This window comes from Rhinopithecus roxellana, chromosome 12, assembly GCF_007565055.1.
Source record: "Rhinopithecus roxellana isolate Shanxi Qingling chromosome 12, ASM756505v1, whole genome shotgun sequence".
In the NCBI taxonomy this organism is placed as follows: domain Eukaryota; kingdom Metazoa; phylum Chordata; class Mammalia; order Primates; family Cercopithecidae; genus Rhinopithecus; species Rhinopithecus roxellana.
The window spans coordinates 95,316,614-95,334,194 of NC_044560.1; the positions used below are offsets into that span (position 1 = coordinate 95,316,614).

Genomic DNA, 17,581 nt, shown 5'->3' on the forward strand with positions numbered 1-17,581 from the left:
CATTTCGCCTGGCTACCCAGCCTTCCCCCACCCTCACCTGGAGGAGGGTGTCCCCGTCTGTGCGGCAGAGCCGGAACATGGCGTAGAGGGGGATGCAGAGGACGGAGGACAGAGCCATGAGGAAGCCAATGGCCACGGCCCAGCCTGGGTACTGGTAGTGGTTGTAGGTGATCGGCTGGTACTGGATCACAGTGAAAACTAGAATAAACTGCACGGGGCAGGTGTGGGAGTGGGCATGAGGCCGGCCCAGAGCCCAGACCCAGGCCATCCCTCTACCAGCACCCTTTCCTCTCTGGCTTCCCAAACTAGAAAGGGGCATTTGGGGCAGAACAGGGACAGCTGCCAACATCTGGGCCGTGGAAGAAGCAGGCAGGGCCAGGGGACTGGGGCACTGTGGGCAGGAAGGCTCTGTGGAGGGAAGTCTGTCTTTGCCGCGGTCCTGAACTGGCCGAGCACAGTCGAGCTGCTGCTGCCTTTGGAAGTCAATCAGTTCTGCTCAAAGACTCGCTATGGCTTCCCCTGGCCAACTGAAGTAAGGCCACATCCTGGACCTTTAGGCTGTCACCTGGAAGTGCGACCTCAAATTGTCTTGCCTGCCACACTACCCCACCCTCAGTGTTTCAGTCACACCCAGTGTTTCCCATCCTCTCTTCATTTATTCTGGGGAATCATCCTCTGCATCTTCCTCTGTCAAACCCTATGCCAGTGCCCTCTCCTTCAAGAAGCCATCCCAGATTTCCCCCATTTCCTCCTGCAGGGCCTCCCCTCGGCGTTTTCCACCTGCTTCCCTTAGAGTGGCTTGGTTTAATGTTCCCATAGACCTGGGAGCTCCTGGAATTGCATCAACTCTGGGGGTGCAGTGCCCAGTACAGTGCCTGCCACAGTCTCTTGTGTTGATTTGAACTGATTTGTACAGAGAGGCAGAGGAGGATGGAAAGAGGGTAGGGCAAAGCCCTGCCTGTCTATGGCTGTGGAGACAGGGACATTCAGCCTGGGGAAGCTCCACGGGCTGAAATGGTGAGTGTCGGGCTGCGGTGCTCTAGGGAGCCTCCTTGGAAAGAGATGAGTGAGACTGGAAATAAGACTTGTGGCTGCAGCAACAAAAGGAGTGAAAGGAGGCAGAAACACAGGCAGTGGCTGGCGGGTCACCCAGAGGGCCTGGGTGGGAGGGTGTCCCAGCACCCTCCTCCTGAGGTTCCAGCCCCATCCTGAAGCACAGGGCCATATTCTAGAATGCAAGACCCACATCCAAACTGGAGGACCCTCCGGGGATGCTGCACATGATGGGAGCTTATAACAGGTTTCCTAAATGGAACAGATCCTGACCTACGTGTGGACAAATCCCTCATTTGCGCTGACAGAAGGGTGGAGTTTGTCAAAAAGAGCTTTTCAGAAATATGAAAAAAGAAAGCCCCCAGAGAAAACACAACAGCCCAGAAAGCCAGGCTGGAGTTACCCCAAGGAGAGGACTCTAGGCTCCCCTAAAGGTAACTCCAGCCTGGCTTCCTGGGCACAGGAAGGGCCCCACCTGCTGTGCCTCAATCTTGTGGAGACACCAGATCCCAGCCAAGGCTGCCCCTACAGATCCTTTTTGTGCTTGTCTCCTTCCTCCCCACTGCCCTTGGCAGGTGCCCCCTGGTCTTTCCCCAGGACATCAATCTAGTCTGAATACTGGGAGACTTTCCGAGCCGCAGAGGCTGAGCTCCCCTTGGGCCACTGCCCCAGAAGGCATGGCACTCTGGGGTGGTGGTGCCTGCCCTCCCCTGCCTCCCACCACCACCACTTGCACTCCTCCTGTTTCAAAGCTGGGCCAGTGGCCAGAGGGAGAGCCTGTGCCAGGCTCGGGAACATCCCACACCCTATGGGGTAGAGACCTCAGCCCTCCACAGGCCTTTATTCAGAAACATGAGCCACAGGGGAAGTCTGGTGCTTAGCCCCCTGTGCCACTGAGGCATTAAACATGACAAGAGTGTGGCTCCGAACACTGCCCGGGCCACTGGGCCAGCCCTCTCACTGTCACTCAGAGATGACCCTGCCTGTCCTCTGTGGAGTGACCATTACACTGTCAATACCTGCCTTCCCCGAATCCCACCCCAAACAGGAAGGAGCCAAGTCATACGGTTTTAGCCCCTGGACCATTCCTCCCTCCTGCAGAGGTGCTTCTAGTGTGGCACTGGCCCAGGCTTGGAATTGGACTACCTGATTTGAATTGTGGCTCTGCCTCTTATTAGCTGTGTAATTAGCATGGGCCAATTACTTATCCCCGTGCTTCAGTTTCCTCATCTGTAAAGTGGGGATAACAATGACACCTTGGAGAGCTCTACCACGGGTTACATGGGAATGGTGTGTGGAAAGTGCCTGCTTCCTTGCCGTGGTGGATTCCTTCCACCAATTCAGCTCCCTGATGGGAATTTCTCAGCTGTTGAATATTCATAAAACCTAGAACACCCCCCACCCAAGCCAGCCCACCTCACTGCCTGGAAGGCTTGCAGATTGCCCCCATGTAGAGCTGACATCTGATTTCACAGCCTGGTCTACCAGTCTTGGGCTGCTTCTGGAACACTGGTTCCCACCACATAGCCAAGGCCCTAGAACACTCTCCCTAGAGGGATGGGAGATGAGGCCAGCAGGCAGAGGCTGACACGCTATCCGTATTGACTCCTGAGTCCCCCAGGGTGCCAGGCAGGAATGCCTGAGCAATGTCTGCAGTCAAATACAGGCTGTGGCACTCCCCTCCTAACCTGAGGCCAGGGCCCGGGCAGCTCTGAGTCGCCACACGCCTCTCTGACTCTCTCCAACCTCCCTTAGCCTCCCAAAGGCCAGAGTCATGGGTATGGAGCTCCGGCCAGGTGCGGGAGCTCCCACTCTCCCTCCGCTGGGTCCCAAGAGATAGCCAAGGGGCAGAAAGGGAAGGGAGGGGCCGGCCAGGGAACTCACGAAGATGATGGCAGGAGAGACGAAGCGCCAGCAGATCTGAAAGAAGAGGGGCGGTGGGAATCCCAGCATCATCTGGATGTCCTGGAAGTAGTTCTGGTGCCCTGGAGAGAGGAGGGGTCAGCAGGCCCACAAGACAGAGTGGGCGGGCCAGGGGCCGGGTGACGGGAGGCCGGAGGCTCGAGTGCTCACCGTAGATGTACATGATGGCCACACACATGATGCAGGAGATGACCACCAAAGAGAAGCTGGCCGCATAGTTGTCCATCAGCAGCAGCCAGTAGATGCCTGCCTGGGGAACAGTGGGCGGCTGTGGGAGGCGCCTGCAGCCCGGGCTCCCCCACCCTTCTCTGAACGTCCTGGCAACTCTGAGCCAGCCCTTCCCTTACTCAGCTCTTACCTGGCTGGTGAGGGGGATGCCCAGCAGGAAGCCAGCCACAGCCACACCCAAGGTCACATAGGTCTTTTTCTGCAGGATCCACTCATTCCCCACCTCATCCACAATGGCTGTGACCAGCGTCTCCAGGAGGCAGAACTGCAGGATGTGGCTGTCAGATTGGGGACCTGCCCCTTGTTCCTGTCCCCTCCCTCCCCCAGCCTCCGGTCCACGTCCTGCACCTCATACCTGAGTGCCCAGCCCCAGCAGGATGAGCATGAAGAAGAAGAGCAGAGACCACAGCGGGGAGATGGGAAGTAGTGTGAGGGCCTCGGGGTAAGCCACGAAGGCCAGGCCGGGGCCGTGGTCTGCCACGCGGGACACATCCACCCCCAGGTGACTGGCCATGAAGCCGAGGATGGAGAAGATGACGAAGCCCGCATAGACGCTGGTGGCACAGTTGGTGATGCTGATGATGACGCTGTCCCTGATGGGGAGGAAAACAGAGTTCAGCTTCCCTCTCCCCGATTTGGGCCAAGAGGAGACATGGAGACAGGGAAAGTTCTAGGAACAAGGGCGCCCCCAACTATTTTTTGGGGGGTGGGAGACAGGGTCTCACTCTGTTGCCCAGGCTGGAGTGCAATGGTGCTATCACAGCTCACTGTAGCCTTGACCTCTTGGTCTCAAGCAATCCTCCCCCCTCAGCCTCCTAAGTAGCTGGGACTACAGGTGTGTGCCACCACGCCCAGCTAATTTTCTTTTATGTTTTATAAAGAAAGATGGGGTCTCACTATGTTGCCCAGGCTTGTCTTGAATTCCTGGGCTCAAGTAATCCTCCCGCCTTGGCCTCTCAAAGTGCTGGGATTACGGCATGAAGCACTGAGCCTGGCCCCCAACTCCTTTTCTGGTCTGTTCTGGGCATTTTTAAGTGAGCCTGAGCTACCTGAGTCCTCACAGACCCCTGGGACATCACTGTCCCCATCTCTCTTCTCTCTCCTGCCTAAGCCTCTCTCCCCATTCTCCAACAACTTTATCCAGAACCAGTATTCCCAGAACCTCAAGATCATGAGAGGAAAGGAGGCCTGGTGGGCCCACGGCTGCACTGGAGCTGGGATCAGGCTGCAGAGAGGGCAGGGAGGGGGCAGCCTCAGCCCGGCAGGGAGCACTCACCGGTAACAGTTATTGTGGAACTTGTTGTAGGAAGCCATGGTGATGAGGCCTCCCCACGCACAGCCCAGTGAGTAGAAGATCTGGGAGGCGGCATCACCCCACACCTGCAGGGAGGGGCTGGCGGTGAGGAGCTGTGGGCAGAGGCAGGCACTTCCCCAGCCCTTCCCCAGCCCGCTTCTGGTTTCCGGTTTCCCTCACTTCCCACCTTGGCCTCCAGGATCTTGTCCCACTGCGGGGTTAGGTAGTACATGATGCCGGTGAAGGCTCCCTCCAGGGTCACTCCGCGGACAAACAGAATGGTCAGCACCACGTAGGGGAACGTGGCTGTGAAGTACACCACCTGGCACAAGAGGGCTCCATGGACTCTTCCGGGCTCTTCCCTCCCCTGGGCACTACCACCCTGGCTCCCTAATCACCACCAGCCCCCAGTCCCTCTCCCGCTCTGGAGTCCCTTCAGCATCCCCTCCCTGCAACATACACGTAACCCAGGTAGGGGTCAGGATCTTTCTGGGTGGGCACAGACCCTGCTGGGGGAGGGGTACTTGCTTTCCCTGAAGACTTGACCCCTCGGATGAGGCAGAGGAAGACGACCACCCAGGAGACACCGAGGCAGCCAAGGAGGGGCAGCCGCACCTCCCCAAAGTTCCCGATGTCGCCTGACAGCTTCAGCACGTACAGCCTGGGAAGGGGAGACTCTGTTACAGATGGCCAGCCCCTGCTGCCCAGCAGCAAATTCCCAAGGCTCAGGGCCCACCTGGGCCATACCCTCCTTTGTCATGAGGTCCTGGCAGCCACTTTGTGTGACATGGGAGCTACTTCAGGGGCCCAGCCCTGGCCGGCCCAGCCCCCTCCACCTGCTGCAGCCCCTGGGGAGCCCGACACAGTCCACTGCTCTGCAGCCTTTCCCAGGCCCTTCAAGGGCTCCTGGAGGCCACACCCCAGGCTTGGGTGGTCTTCCCAGTCCCTGCACAAGGAGATCTTCTTGTCTCCAGTTGGGCTCAGCCCACGTCCTTGTTTGCATGTTTCTCCCTTCAGGAATGCCTTTTCCTCATCCTGTCAGGTGTCACCTCCTCCAGGAAGCCACCAGTGAGCATCTCACCTGCACCAATCAGCTCTATCTCTGATAAACTGAGGGAGGCAGTGGAATGCTCAGTAAAGACTGGACCCTGGCCAGGTGTGGTGGCTCGTGCCTGTAATCCCTGCGCTCTGTGGAGGTCGAGGCGGGCAGATCACCTGAGGTCAGGTGGGTCCTCCAGGAAGCCACCAGTGAGCATTTTACGTGCACCAATTAGCTCTATCTCTGATAAACTGAGGGCGGCAGTGGGCAGTGGATTGCTCAGTAAAGGTTGCACCCTGGCCAGGTGTGGTGGCTCACACCTGTATTCTCAGCACTTTGGGAGGCCGTGGTGGGTAGATCACCTGAGGTCAGGAGTTCAAAACCAGCCTGGCCAACATAGTGAAACCCCGTCTCTACAAAAATACAAAAATTAACCAGGCATGATGGCGGGTGCCTGTAATCCCAGCTACTTGGGAGGCTGAGGCAGGAGAACCTCTTGAACCCAGGAGGCGAAAGTTGTAGTGAGCTGAGATTGTGCCACTGCACTTTAGCCTGGGCGACAGAGTAAGAGTCCATCTCAAAAAAAGATTGAACCCAAATTTTTCCCCTCTGGGTGGCTCCATCTGGCACCCTATGCCATACCAGCTGTGATCTTTTGATCAACCATTTATGTGCCCAGCCCTGTGCTAGGTGCTAGGCATATAGGCCTGCAGGGGCATCTCCCCAGCCCTTAGGGAAGAGGGCGGAGAACAACTGCTCTACCTCCAGCACCAGCATTCAAAGTAAAGAAACCATTTCTTGTTTGAAGGTTTTTCTTTTTTCTTTTTTCTTTTTTTTTTATACACAGTCTCGCTCTGTCACCCAGGCTGGAGTGCATTCGTGCAATCAGGGCTCACTGCAACCTCCGCCTCCCAGGTTCAAGCGATTCTCCTGCCTCAGCCTCCCGAGTGGCTGGGATTACAGGTGCCCGCCACCATGCCTAGCTAAGTTTTGTATTTTTAGTAGAAACAGGGTTTCACCATGTTGGTGAGGCTGGTCTCAAACTCCTGACCTCAGGTGACCTGCCTGCCTTGGCCTCCCAAAGTGCTGGGATTACAGGCATGAGCCACCGCACCCGGCCTGAAGGATTTTTTAATACTTTGTCTAACCATAAATGCTAAACAGGTAGTGTTTTAAATTATTATTATTGAGACAGGGTCTTGCTCTATAGCCCAGGCTGGAGTGCAATGGCACAATCATGGCTCACTGCAGCCTCGAACTCCCAGGCTCAATTGATCCTCCCACCTCAGCCTCCCGAGTAGATGGGACTACATGTGTGCACCACCACGCCCAGCTAATTTTTGTATTTTTTGTAGAGTTGTGGTATCACCATATTGCCCAGGCTGGTCTCGAACTCCTGGGCTCAAGTGATCCTCCTGCCTCGGCCTCCCAAAGTGCTGGGATTACAGGCGTGAGCCACCACACCTGGCCTATATTATTTTTGACTGCAAGTATACAGCATTACAATGTTAGGGACTGAAGAGTTTAAAAGGCTAGCCTGGAAACCAAATGATGAATTCTAGCTTTATTTTTATGGCACCATATTCTGTTTTTTGTTTGGTTTTGGTTTTGGAGCACACGCTTTTGAGATCAAACAGCCTAAGGACATTTGGAACCCAACATATTTACAAGTGGCCTCTTGACACATGACATCTCCAGAATTATTCTGCATTGCTTTAAAAACGTCTCCACGTGACATATCTTATTTTCCCAGCTAGGTGGTAAGCGCCTTGAGAACAGGACCCTCAGGAACAGGTCCCACAGGGGCTATGGTTGTGCTGCCTGAGCTCCTATCAGCAGTCTTAGTGATTTAGGTTGCATTATCTCATTTTGTCTTTAAAACCAGGTAGGTATCATGACCACCCAATTTCATGGACAAATGACTGTGAACGACCTCCCAAGGCCACAGCTAATAAGTGGCACAGCCAGGATTTGAGAGGGGTCTGTGTGACTCCAGAGCTGCCATGAAGACCCTGGGGGACAGGATCTGGGCCCCACAGGGACGGCAGAGGTGAGAAGGCCTGGTCATGGGTTTAGGGCCCAGTAGCAAGTATCAGACCAGCACAGGGGACTGGAAGGCAAGATTGTGAAGAGGGTGGAAAGGGAGGGGAGGACTCTGAGTGACAAGGTTGAGTGGGTGAGAGGCAGACTTGGGCTCAGAAATCTACCCTTTGAGCTTCTCTCACTTTAGAGTCTCTTCATCTGACTTTCGATTCGCTTCCCTCATTTGTAAAATGGTGATTTAAAAAATCCCTACACAAGCTACCTAACAGGGTTTTTGTGGCACTCCAGTGAGATGGCGCAGCTGTCCAAAGGGTTGTTGGAAAGTGTGGACTAAACACCTGCACAACCGCCCCCACCTAATTCACCGCAGCACACCCAGCAACAGCAGCACCAGAGGGGCGCAACGCACGCAGATTCTGACAGCAACTGCTGCCTAGCTCCTTAACCTCTAAACGGCAGTCTCTGAATCTGAAAATACGGATACTAATATCTACTTAGATAATATGCCTGGCACGTGGTAGGTGCTCAACAATAAGGGTGCTTCCTTTCCTCCCTTGCTGAAGCCAGCCTGGGTTGCTCTCTTCAGGGCCATTTCCCTGACTCTCCAGGAGAGGGCAGCAGGGAGCCGTGCTGCCGAGAAGGTGTCCTGCATGGGACAGTGGCCAGTTAGGCAGGCCTGGCTCCAGCCCGCGCTGGGGAGTAGAGTGCAGCGGCTCCACCAGTCAGATTTCTTTGAAGGCTCTTCCCCCTCTGATTTTACTGGATAAAATCTCTAGAGCTGGCCGGGCGCGGTGGCTCAAGCCTGTAATCCCAGCACTTTGGGAGGCCGAGACGGGCGGATCACGAGGTCAGGAGATCGAGACCATCCAGGCTAATACGGTGAAACCCCGTCTCTACTAAACAATACAAAAAACTAGCCGGGCGACGAGGCGGGCGCCTGTAGTCCCAGCTACTCGGGAGGCTGAGACAGGAGAATGGTGTGAACCCGGGAGGCGGAGCTTGCAGTGAGCGGAGATCCAGCCACTGCACTCCAGCCTGGGTGACAGAGCAAGACTCCGTCTCAAAAAAAAAAAAAAAAAAAATCTCTAGAGCTTTGCCCTGGGTGGGCCCAGGGCTGGGAATCTCTGAGTCGGTCCCTGGGACAACCACCACTGGAGCATCTGGGGGTGGGGGTGCACAAGGATTTGTGTTTCTGGGAGCTTCCAGGAAGGTTCATCACCCCAGACTAGATCAAGTTGCCCAGTCCACATTATGCCTCAAATGTAGTAAAATGCCTCACTCGGCAGTATCTGCTTGTTTTCCCGTCAGACAGCAGCTCTGTGAGGACAGTGTCTTCCTCCCTGCCCTCTCTCCCCTCTGAGAACAGTACCCGGTACCTAGTAGGTACTCAATAAATCAGCTGGGCATGGTGGCTCATGCCTGTAACCCCAGCACTTTGGGAGGCCAGAGCGGGTGGATCACCTGAGGTCAGGAGTTCGAGACTAGCCCGGCCAACATGTCGAAACCCCGTCTCTACTAAAAATACAAAAACAAGCCAGGCATGGAGGCAGGTGCTTGTAATCCCAACTACTAGGGAGGCTGAGGCAGGAAAATCGCTTAAACCTGGGAGGCGGAAGTTGCAATGAACTGAGATCGCGCCATTGCACTCCAGCCTGGCCAACAGAGTGAGACTCTGTCTCAAAAAAAAAAAAAAAAAAAAAAAATCTGTCCATTCAGTTCCAGGTGTGTTTTTAAAAAATAAAATAAATGTTAGGATGTTAAAATTTAAAAATTAAAAGAGAAATGACCTATCTGGTGACAGTGCCTGAGTCTGCCCATGCCTCTCTGAAGGACAGCAGCTGTGTTCGCTATGCTCTGGGTCCTTGAGAATAGTGACCCCGTCTTACCCGTCTTTGAGTGTCTACAGCCCAGCACAGAGGTTGGCACAGGGAAACTGGGTCCTTCAGGGTCAGAGCACTCGGGCCTGGGCTTAGAGGACCTGTGGTGACTTGCGGTATCCTCGGACCCTCGTGCATTTCAGTCATGGCTTTCCATTATATGTGGAGAAAGCCTCAAACCCTTAGCCTGGCATGGGAGGCCCTGTGTTATATGATGCCTACTGGCCTCTTCTGTCTTATCACTCAGCGTCCCACCTGCTCCCAACCCCAGCTCCAGTTTGCCTCCTGCCCTCTGCTCACCTGCTCATGCGGCTCCCAATCTATTTTCCTCTCTCCCTTCTCTGGGAAGCCCTGACTGCCTGGTCTTGCCCCATCCCCTTAACACCAAGCACTAGCCCCTTTGTGTCCCCATGACACCCCTGCATACACCTGGACCGAGGCACCTGCCCTACTGTGATTAGCGATCTGTCTCCCCACTACCCTGTGAGCTCCTCAGGACAGGGGCTCTGGGCCGTTCATACCCACCATGGGGACACAGGGCCTGGCAGAGCAGAGGCGAGAATGTTGTGGAATGAATGGTGGAGGCCTGCCAGCATGCCCCCAAAGCCCTATGCCCAGGGGTTCCCCAGCAAGACACGGGGAATTTCCAACTGGTGGGTGGAGGGCACAGCAGGATGACCTGAGACTCTGGTCTCTGTCGCCTCTGAACAAAATGTGCCATGATGTCTTGATCACAGCACCCCCGGCTCGGAGACCTTCCATGGCGTCTTTTGTTCTGCATCATCAAGTCTAACCCTAATCCTGGCAAGTTCTTTATGAAAGTAGTACCACTTCCTAGGCTACCTGAAGCCCATGCATTCTCCCCACACCTGTTACTCTCATCAGAGCAGGCTCCCTCCAGCCTTGGGGCCAGCCTCTGCTCATCGGGGACAGGGCCTTTACCCACACTCTTATTCTCCCCAGGATCTGCCCCTCCTTTCCCGAGTCTCCTCTGAAGGCTGGTTTGCTGGATTTCTGACGGCCTTCCTCACGGCTGCTCTGTAAAGATCCTGCAACTCAACATTCCATCTTCCATTGCTTTCCTTCTTTTTTTTTTTTTTTTTTTTTTTTTTGAGATGGAGTCTCACTCTGTTGCCCAGGCTGAAGTGCAGCGAAGCGATCTCAGCTCACTGCAAGCTCTACCTCCCGGGTTCACGCCATTCTCCCGCACCTGCCACCATGCCCGGCTAATTTTTTTTCTTTGTTTGTATTTTTAGTAGAGACGGGGTTTCACCATGTTAGCCAGGATGGTCTCAGTCTCCTGACCTCGTGATCCGCCCATCTCAGCCTCCCAAATTGCTGGGATTACAGGCATGAGCCACCGCACCCAGCCTCCATTTTCCATTGCTTTCTGTACATCAGGCTCTTCTCCTAAACCTCTTCACTCACCTCTACCCTCTCCCAGCCCAGCAGGGAGCTGAACCTGCAGCAGGCACCCGACTTTGTCTTCAGATGGCTGCCCAGTGGGGACAGGGTTGCCACCCCAGGTCCCACGGGTGCCTCACCTCCAGTACTCCTCGCTGGGGCTGGTCCTCTGGAGGCTGTGGTTGAGCAGGTGGGAGAGGTTGCTGGGCAAGGCGGCTGGCCGAGAGCCATTGGTGAGGTTGGAGGCGTCCAGCACACCAGCACAGTCACGCGTGTTCCAGGGGTTATTGCAGTAGGCCCAGGGCAGCACGTGCGTCATGGACGAGAAGAAGTAGTAGAAGGCAATGCAGATGACCACGTTGTAGTAGATACCGATGTAGGTGGACACCACCATCATACCATAGCCCACGCCTGCAGGAGGGGAGGGGCAGGGGGGAGGAGCCTCACGCATCCAGCAGGAGGAGGTGAGGTTAATAATTTCTTTTTTTTTTTTTTTTTTTGGGACGGAGTCTTGCTCTGTCGCCCACGCTCTGTCACCCAGACTGGAGTGCAGTGGTGCAATCTTGGCTCACTGCAAGCTCCACTTCCCGGGTTCATGCCATTCTCCTACCTCGGCCTCCCAAGTAGCTGGGACTACAGGTGCCCACCACCATGCCGGGCTAATTTTTTTGTATTTTTAGTAGAGACGGGGTTTCACTGTGTTAGCCAGTATGGTCTCAATCTCCCACCTTGTGATCCGCCTGCCTCGGCCTCCCAAAGTGCTGGGATTACAGGGGTGAGCCACCGCACCCGGCGTTTTTTGTTTGTTTTTTTTTTTTTTGAGACAGTTTTTGCTTTTCTTGCCCAGGCTGGAGTGCAATGGCACGATCTTGGCTCACTGCAACCTCCACCTCCCGGGTAGCTGGGATCAAGCGATTCTCCTGCCTCAGCCTCCCGAGTAGCTGGGATTACAGGCATCGCCACCACAACCGGCTAATTTCGTATTTTTAGTAGAGATGGGGTTTCTTTTTCCTTTTTTTTTTTTTTTTTTTTTTTTTGAGCTGAAGTCTTCCTCTGTCACCCAGGCTGGAGTGCAGAGGCACGATCTCGGCTCACTGCAAGCTCCGCCTCCTGGGTTCACGCCATTCTCCCGCCTCAGCCTCCTGAGTAGCTGGGACTGCAGGTGCCCGCCACCAGGCAGGGCTAATTTTGTTTTTGTATTTTTAGTAGAGACAGGGTTTCACTGTGTTAGCCAGTATGGTCTCGATCTCCTGACCTTGTGATCCGCCCGCCTCGGCCTCCCAAAGTGCTGGGATTATAGGCATGAGCCACCACACCAGGCCAAGATGGGGTTTCTCCATGTTGGTCAGGCTGGTCTCAAACTCCTGACCTCAGGTGATCCGCCCACCTCGGCCTCCCAAAGTGCTGGGATTACAGGCGTGAGCCACTGTGCCCGGCCCAAGGTTAATAATCTCTAAGGTCCCAAGGGGCAGGCTGAGATGGAGGGCCATAGGAAGGCCAGGTCGAGGTCTTGGTAGGGGTAAGTTGGCCAGGGGGCCAAAGGAGTTTTGTGTGTACACGTGGTAGGAGGGGAGGGTGGCGGCCAAGTAAACATGGGTCCCAGCATGCATACCATGGCTTAGGCCATTGATGTGGGGCTTGGGGTCAGCATCAGGGCTCTACAGAGGTCAGCCGTGTTTGTACAGATGGGCACGTTGGCGCGGCCATCAGAGGCCGTCGTGTGTTTGTGTGTGTGTGAGCGAGGGCCCCGCCCAGGCCTCACCTTTGAACATGGGGCTGATCCTCCAGACCCCCAGGCACCCCTGGCTCGCAAACTGGCCGAAGGAGAGCTCCATGAAGAAGAGAGGGATCCCGCAGAAGATGAGCATGATGAAGTATGGGAACATGAAGGCGCCTGGTAGGCAGGGAGAGGTCTGGCTCAGGAGTGGGCTTGGAGGGATCTCACCCTGGGCTTCCTGCTCAGAACCCAACAGCAAAACCTTCGTGATTGGGTAGGACCCAGGGAGGAGTGTGCCAGGCTTGAGCAGGAGCCTGGGCTGAGGCACACCACCCCCAGCCTGTCTTTGAACTTGACAGAGGCTCTCAGGAAGTCTGCTCAGAGTGGAATCCAGGCCCCAGAGCCTCCATACTTGGGTGGGATTTGATGGTTTAACCAAGCGATTTCACAAGCATAAGTTGCTGAGATCCTCAAATATCCTGAACCATTTAGGGGGGCTGCTGAACCCCAGGGAATAGAACAGGGAGCCTTGAGTGGGGGTTAGGTCCTTTCTTGCCTCTCCTCACCTCAAAGGGGGCCAACTGGCAGGGCCAGGCCCGAACAACAGACTGCCAGGGTCTGGGGTGGCCTGCCTTAGGCAAAGGGTGCCTAAGCCAGGGATGGGGGCAAAGGAGGCCAAGGCCGGAGGCCAGCCTTTATCTGGAGTGGGTCTGTGCCAGGGAGAGGCTGGCCCAGGCCCTAGTGGGTGGGCTCTACCCAAGTGGGTGGTCCCTGCCCTGTGCCCGCTGGGTACCTCCCCCGTTGCGATAGCAGAGGTATGGGAAGCGCCAGACATTGCCCAGGCCCACGGCATAGCCCACGCTCGTCAGTACAAACTCGATCTGGTTGCCCCAGTTGCCCCGTTTGAGGTTCTGGTCCCTCTTGGTGGCCTCGCTGGGCACAGCACCATTCTGTGGGGACAGGAGAGAAGCTACCATCAGCAAGGCATTTGTGCTCCATGCCTGACCCTCTGGGCCTCCCCCAGCAGGGAAACCATGGACCCTCCAACACCCCTCCCTGGGCTTCCCCTCTGCTGGCAGGAGCTTCAGGCAGGCCTGGCAAGGAGGGCAGCAGAGAGTAGCGGCTGCCAGAGGGCGCCAAGCAGAGCTTCCCTCACCAGCCCCACAGCACCCAGCGCCAGGTGCACAGCCCACCTGAGGAGCTGCTGCCAGCGTCTGGGAGGCGGGACACTGAAGAGGGAGCTAGGGCCAGGAGCCCCTAAGCCCCTCCAAAACCTCCCCTTGCACCTCTGGGTAAGGACCTGGGAGCAGCTGAGCCTCATACCAAGCAGCCAAGTCAGGCTGGGCACAAAGGGGCCTGTGTCCAGACAGCCCCCCCACCCGTCGCCTACCACATCACCAGGCTGAGCACGCTGCCCCTGGGCAGGCGACAGCGGAGGAGGGGAGGCTAGACCCCTCCCCCAGCTGAAGGCTTCTTCCTGGGGGCACAGAGTGGGCAGGGCTGGGAGGAAATGGGGGAGCAGCTGAGCCGGCCCAGACCTGGGGAGGGCATTCTGGGACTCCAGGTGGGAGGGTCCGGGGAGCTAGCTACACTGCCCATGACTGGGGAGGAGCCCTGGGGAGCTGACCTGGGCCATGGCTAGGGAGTGCTGGGCCATGAGTTGGGGAAGGAGACCAGAGTTGTAGGCCTCATGCCAGACTTTGAGGACAGACTCTGCTAGGGAAATGGAAGGAGTGGCTCTGGAAAAGCGCGGCAGGGAGAAGGACCTCTGAACAGGGAGAAGCGTCACCTGCAGGGGAGGGGGCCGAAGGTCAGGAGAGGCAGATGCGGGGATTTGCCCCAGGGAAGAATGTGGGGCCTGCAGGACTGGGCTGGTGGCCTGGGCCTCACTGAGGACAGCCCCTTGTGAAACCCCAGGCCCAAAAGCTGGAACTGGCTCTGCAAGTCCCTTGGTTAAAGAAGTCCCTTAGTAAGTGCCATGCTCCTTCCACCTCCCTCCCACAGTGAGCAGGAAATTAACCAGAGCCCGAGGGCCCCAAGGGGTCTCACTAGGGAGACATGGGCTCAGTGTCACCAATAGAAACACAGAGAGACCTTAGTGCCAGAGACAGCCTCCCAGAGGTGGGCTATTCCCCTGAGAGAAAGACAGACCCGGCATCAGAGATGGAGCCCCGTAGCCTCAGAGGGATGCCAATGATGTCACACTGACCCTCCACTTGAAAGAGACATATTCAAGGACAGCAGTCACTCTGGCCAATAAGCAAGGCAGCCTGGTGCAGGTGAAATGCTATCACACCCTGATGCTTATGAACAAACACAGACAGGATGAATGGTCTCCCTGGGCCCCAAGTGCCTTGGATAGGCCAGGTGGGAATGCAGGCAAAGGAGGCACCAAGATCTGATGGGTGGGCACTGCAGCACAGACACCTTTGTGGGCAGCCACCCTGTGCACCCAATCCAGCAACGACCCTGGCGAGATGTGACCCTCACACACTCCACAGAGGGCAGGGGCACAGTGCCAGGGACCATGGGTTTCCTTCGGGGAGCACCCAGAACAAATCGGTGGCTGAACAAGCCTTCTTTCATTCATTCGTTGATTCATTCATGCAGTGGCAGATTTATTGACACCGGCTATGTGCCAGGCACTGTGTCAGGAAGCGGCACTTCAGCAGAGAGCTCCTACCTGCTCGGAGATGGAAGTCCAGTGGGTGCGCAAGCCATTAATGAAATGTACACACCTATCATCTTTAGATGCGGCTTCAGTGTGACCATAGAGGGGATCATCTCAAAATCACAAGACTATGGAAGGAGGACAAGGTGGGAAAGCAGGACTGAGGTCAAGGAAGGCCTCCCTGATGAAGAGGCTTGAAGACATGCTTAGCCCTGGGAGAGGGTGGCCCCTGGCCTGAGTGTGCCTTCTGTGACATGCCCCTACAGAATCCTGCCTGAGCACGTCACCACCTCCTGGGGCCTTCACTGGGGCAGGTGTGGCAAGATCACAGAGTCAAGGGGCCATCTTTTGGAGGCTGTGAGGCCTGCTGGGGGTGGTTTCTCTGGTCCCAAACAAATGTCAGCCAAATAGGGCTCCTATATGTTGACCCTACAATGCCAGTTTTCTTCTGTCCCAGGGTTGTTTACTGAGGTCCACAATGCCTGATTGTGCCAGCGGCACAGAGCAGCAGTTAGAGCTGTGAAAGGAACAACTGATGGTCCAGGATGGCCCCATGGGCAGGGGAAGGGCAAGGCCCTTTTCAGAGATCCAGGTTCCCAAGGCTTGAAGACCAAGGCCTGTCTTCTGTTCCCAGCAGGATGAGGGACAGATGCCCCATACCCCCCGACCAAATGGGACCACATTTGGATCCCTGAAGTCTGCTCCTTCCCTGGCATGGGAGGGTATGGGGAAGGTGGCGATGCTTCCAGCCACGTGCCACAGACAGCCACGTGCCACAGACAGCCGCCTGCCTGAGCCCTCAAGAGCCAGCCGCTGCTCCGTTAATGAGCCGTGTGCTAACCAGCTCAGCCGTGCGGGCTGTAACCCAGGGAGGCCACAGCTCCCAGGACAGGGGCTGAACTGGGGTTGGCGATGGGGCTCTGGCAGGAAGTTCCTGACAACACTAAAGGTCTGCTATGTGCAGAGGATCCTCGCAGAAGCAGCACCCACTTCTGCTTGGGCCTGGGTCCCAGCACTGTGGCGTTCGACCACAGGAACCTGGCCCAGGCTTGGCCTCTGACTTCAACTCCAGGGCTGTCTATGCTCAGGTGGCTTGGCTGGGGAGGGCTGAGCTCTCAGCGGAGGACAGAGCAAGCCTACCTTTCTCCAAGCAAACTGCAGGAAAGACCCTCTAAAAAAAATCCAGGCACTTTCTGGGTGCTCTAGCTCCCTTCCTCGTCCAGATCTTCTCTGGGGACCACCCCCTCCTGACTTCCCTCCTGAGCAGCTAAATCTTTTTCAATACTGTATGGCTTTTTTTTTTTCTCCCTTCTTGCATAATCTTTCCTATTCTAAGCTTCTAGTTTTTCTTGATCTGCTGGGTGGACGGCTGTGTCACTGATATGAACTGTCCCTGCAGTGGTCATCAGCTGAGGTGCCCATGGAAAGATCCCTTTGTGCTCACAATTTGACCCAGACTGGCTGCCCATCTGCCTGAACCAGCTCAGCCCCATGGATGGGCTCTGCTCCAGGCTTCTCCTACCCCCTACCACTGTCACCACCATCTGCGCCCCTCTGCTCACCCTCACTCACTTGCTCACATCTCAGTGGGGAATTAAACCATAGCGACATGGTTCCCTCTGGCTTGGCCCCCTCCTCTGCAGGCTCCCTAAACAGCCCCTACATGCCCTGTCACCCTTCCTGGCAGCTCTGAGAGGCCACCGCCAGGACAAAGCAGCCTCCACTTGCCACTGTCATGGGCCCAGCAGGTGGTCTCCAGGACAGGACTACCTACCTTGCCCTGTCCCCAAGCTCTCCCAGCCATGGAAGGAATGGAGGCTTTCCTTCCATGGTGGGGTGGGGTGAGCTGGCACACACACACACACACACACACACACACACACACACACCCTTCAGATGTTCCCTTACCCTTAGAACCAGTCATCAAGACAGCAGTGTCCACTCTGGCACAAGGACTTATGATCTTGCTTGGTTTAACAGCCTCCCACCCCGTCCCTGCCTAGCTGGGAGAGTCACACTGAGCAAAGTCACTTACATAAGTCCTTTACACAGCCCTCTGCTTGGCTGATTTACTGCTCTGGCTGAGCCCCTGGAATTAAGACTGCTCAGCTCTGAGGGCAGAACCCAAATCTCCCACTCTGCCCTGGGCTTGGCTGAGGTGGGACACTGGTACAGGCAAGAACCCTGGTGCTCTAGGGCCCACTCCTCCAGTACAGACCTGGGCAAGTCACTTCCAGTCTTGGTATCTCAGCATTGCTGTCTATGAAAGCAGGGGACGGACTAGATAAACTCACTATCAGACAAGATCGGGTGCTTTCAGGATGCCATGGCC

At 56.0% G+C, this 17,581-nt stretch overlaps 1 protein-coding gene across 6 annotated transcripts in view; it reads right to left on the bottom strand.

Annotated features, from left to right (window-relative positions):
- SLC6A9 (solute carrier family 6 member 9) overlaps positions 1-17,581 on the bottom strand; it is a 35,464-nt gene that overhangs the window by 1,334 nt on the left and 16,549 nt on the right. For 2 of the 6 annotated variants that reach the window (XM_030942295.1, XM_030942297.1), the window contains 10 exons: positions 12,624-12,755; positions 11,002-11,272; positions 5,027-5,159; positions 4,686-4,820; positions 4,481-4,584; positions 3,560-3,797; positions 3,335-3,469; positions 3,127-3,226; positions 2,938-3,038; positions 38-208 (listed from right to left, as the gene is read on the bottom strand). In XM_030942295.1, coding sequence (XP_030798155.1) covers positions 38-208; positions 2,938-3,038; positions 3,127-3,226; positions 3,335-3,469; positions 3,560-3,797; positions 4,481-4,584; positions 4,686-4,820; positions 5,027-5,159; positions 11,002-11,272; positions 12,624-12,747 — 1,512 coding nt within the window. In that variant the 5' untranslated portion in view covers positions 12,748-12,755. Of the gene's footprint in view, positions 1-37; positions 209-2,937; positions 3,039-3,126; positions 3,227-3,334; positions 3,470-3,559; positions 3,798-4,480; positions 4,585-4,685; positions 4,821-5,026; positions 5,160-11,001; positions 11,273-12,623; positions 12,756-13,371; positions 13,529-14,205; positions 14,368-17,581 lie in introns of all 6 variants that reach the window. The other 4 variants (XM_030942296.1, XM_010371906.2, XM_030942293.1 and 1 more) reach the window with 4 other exon arrangements.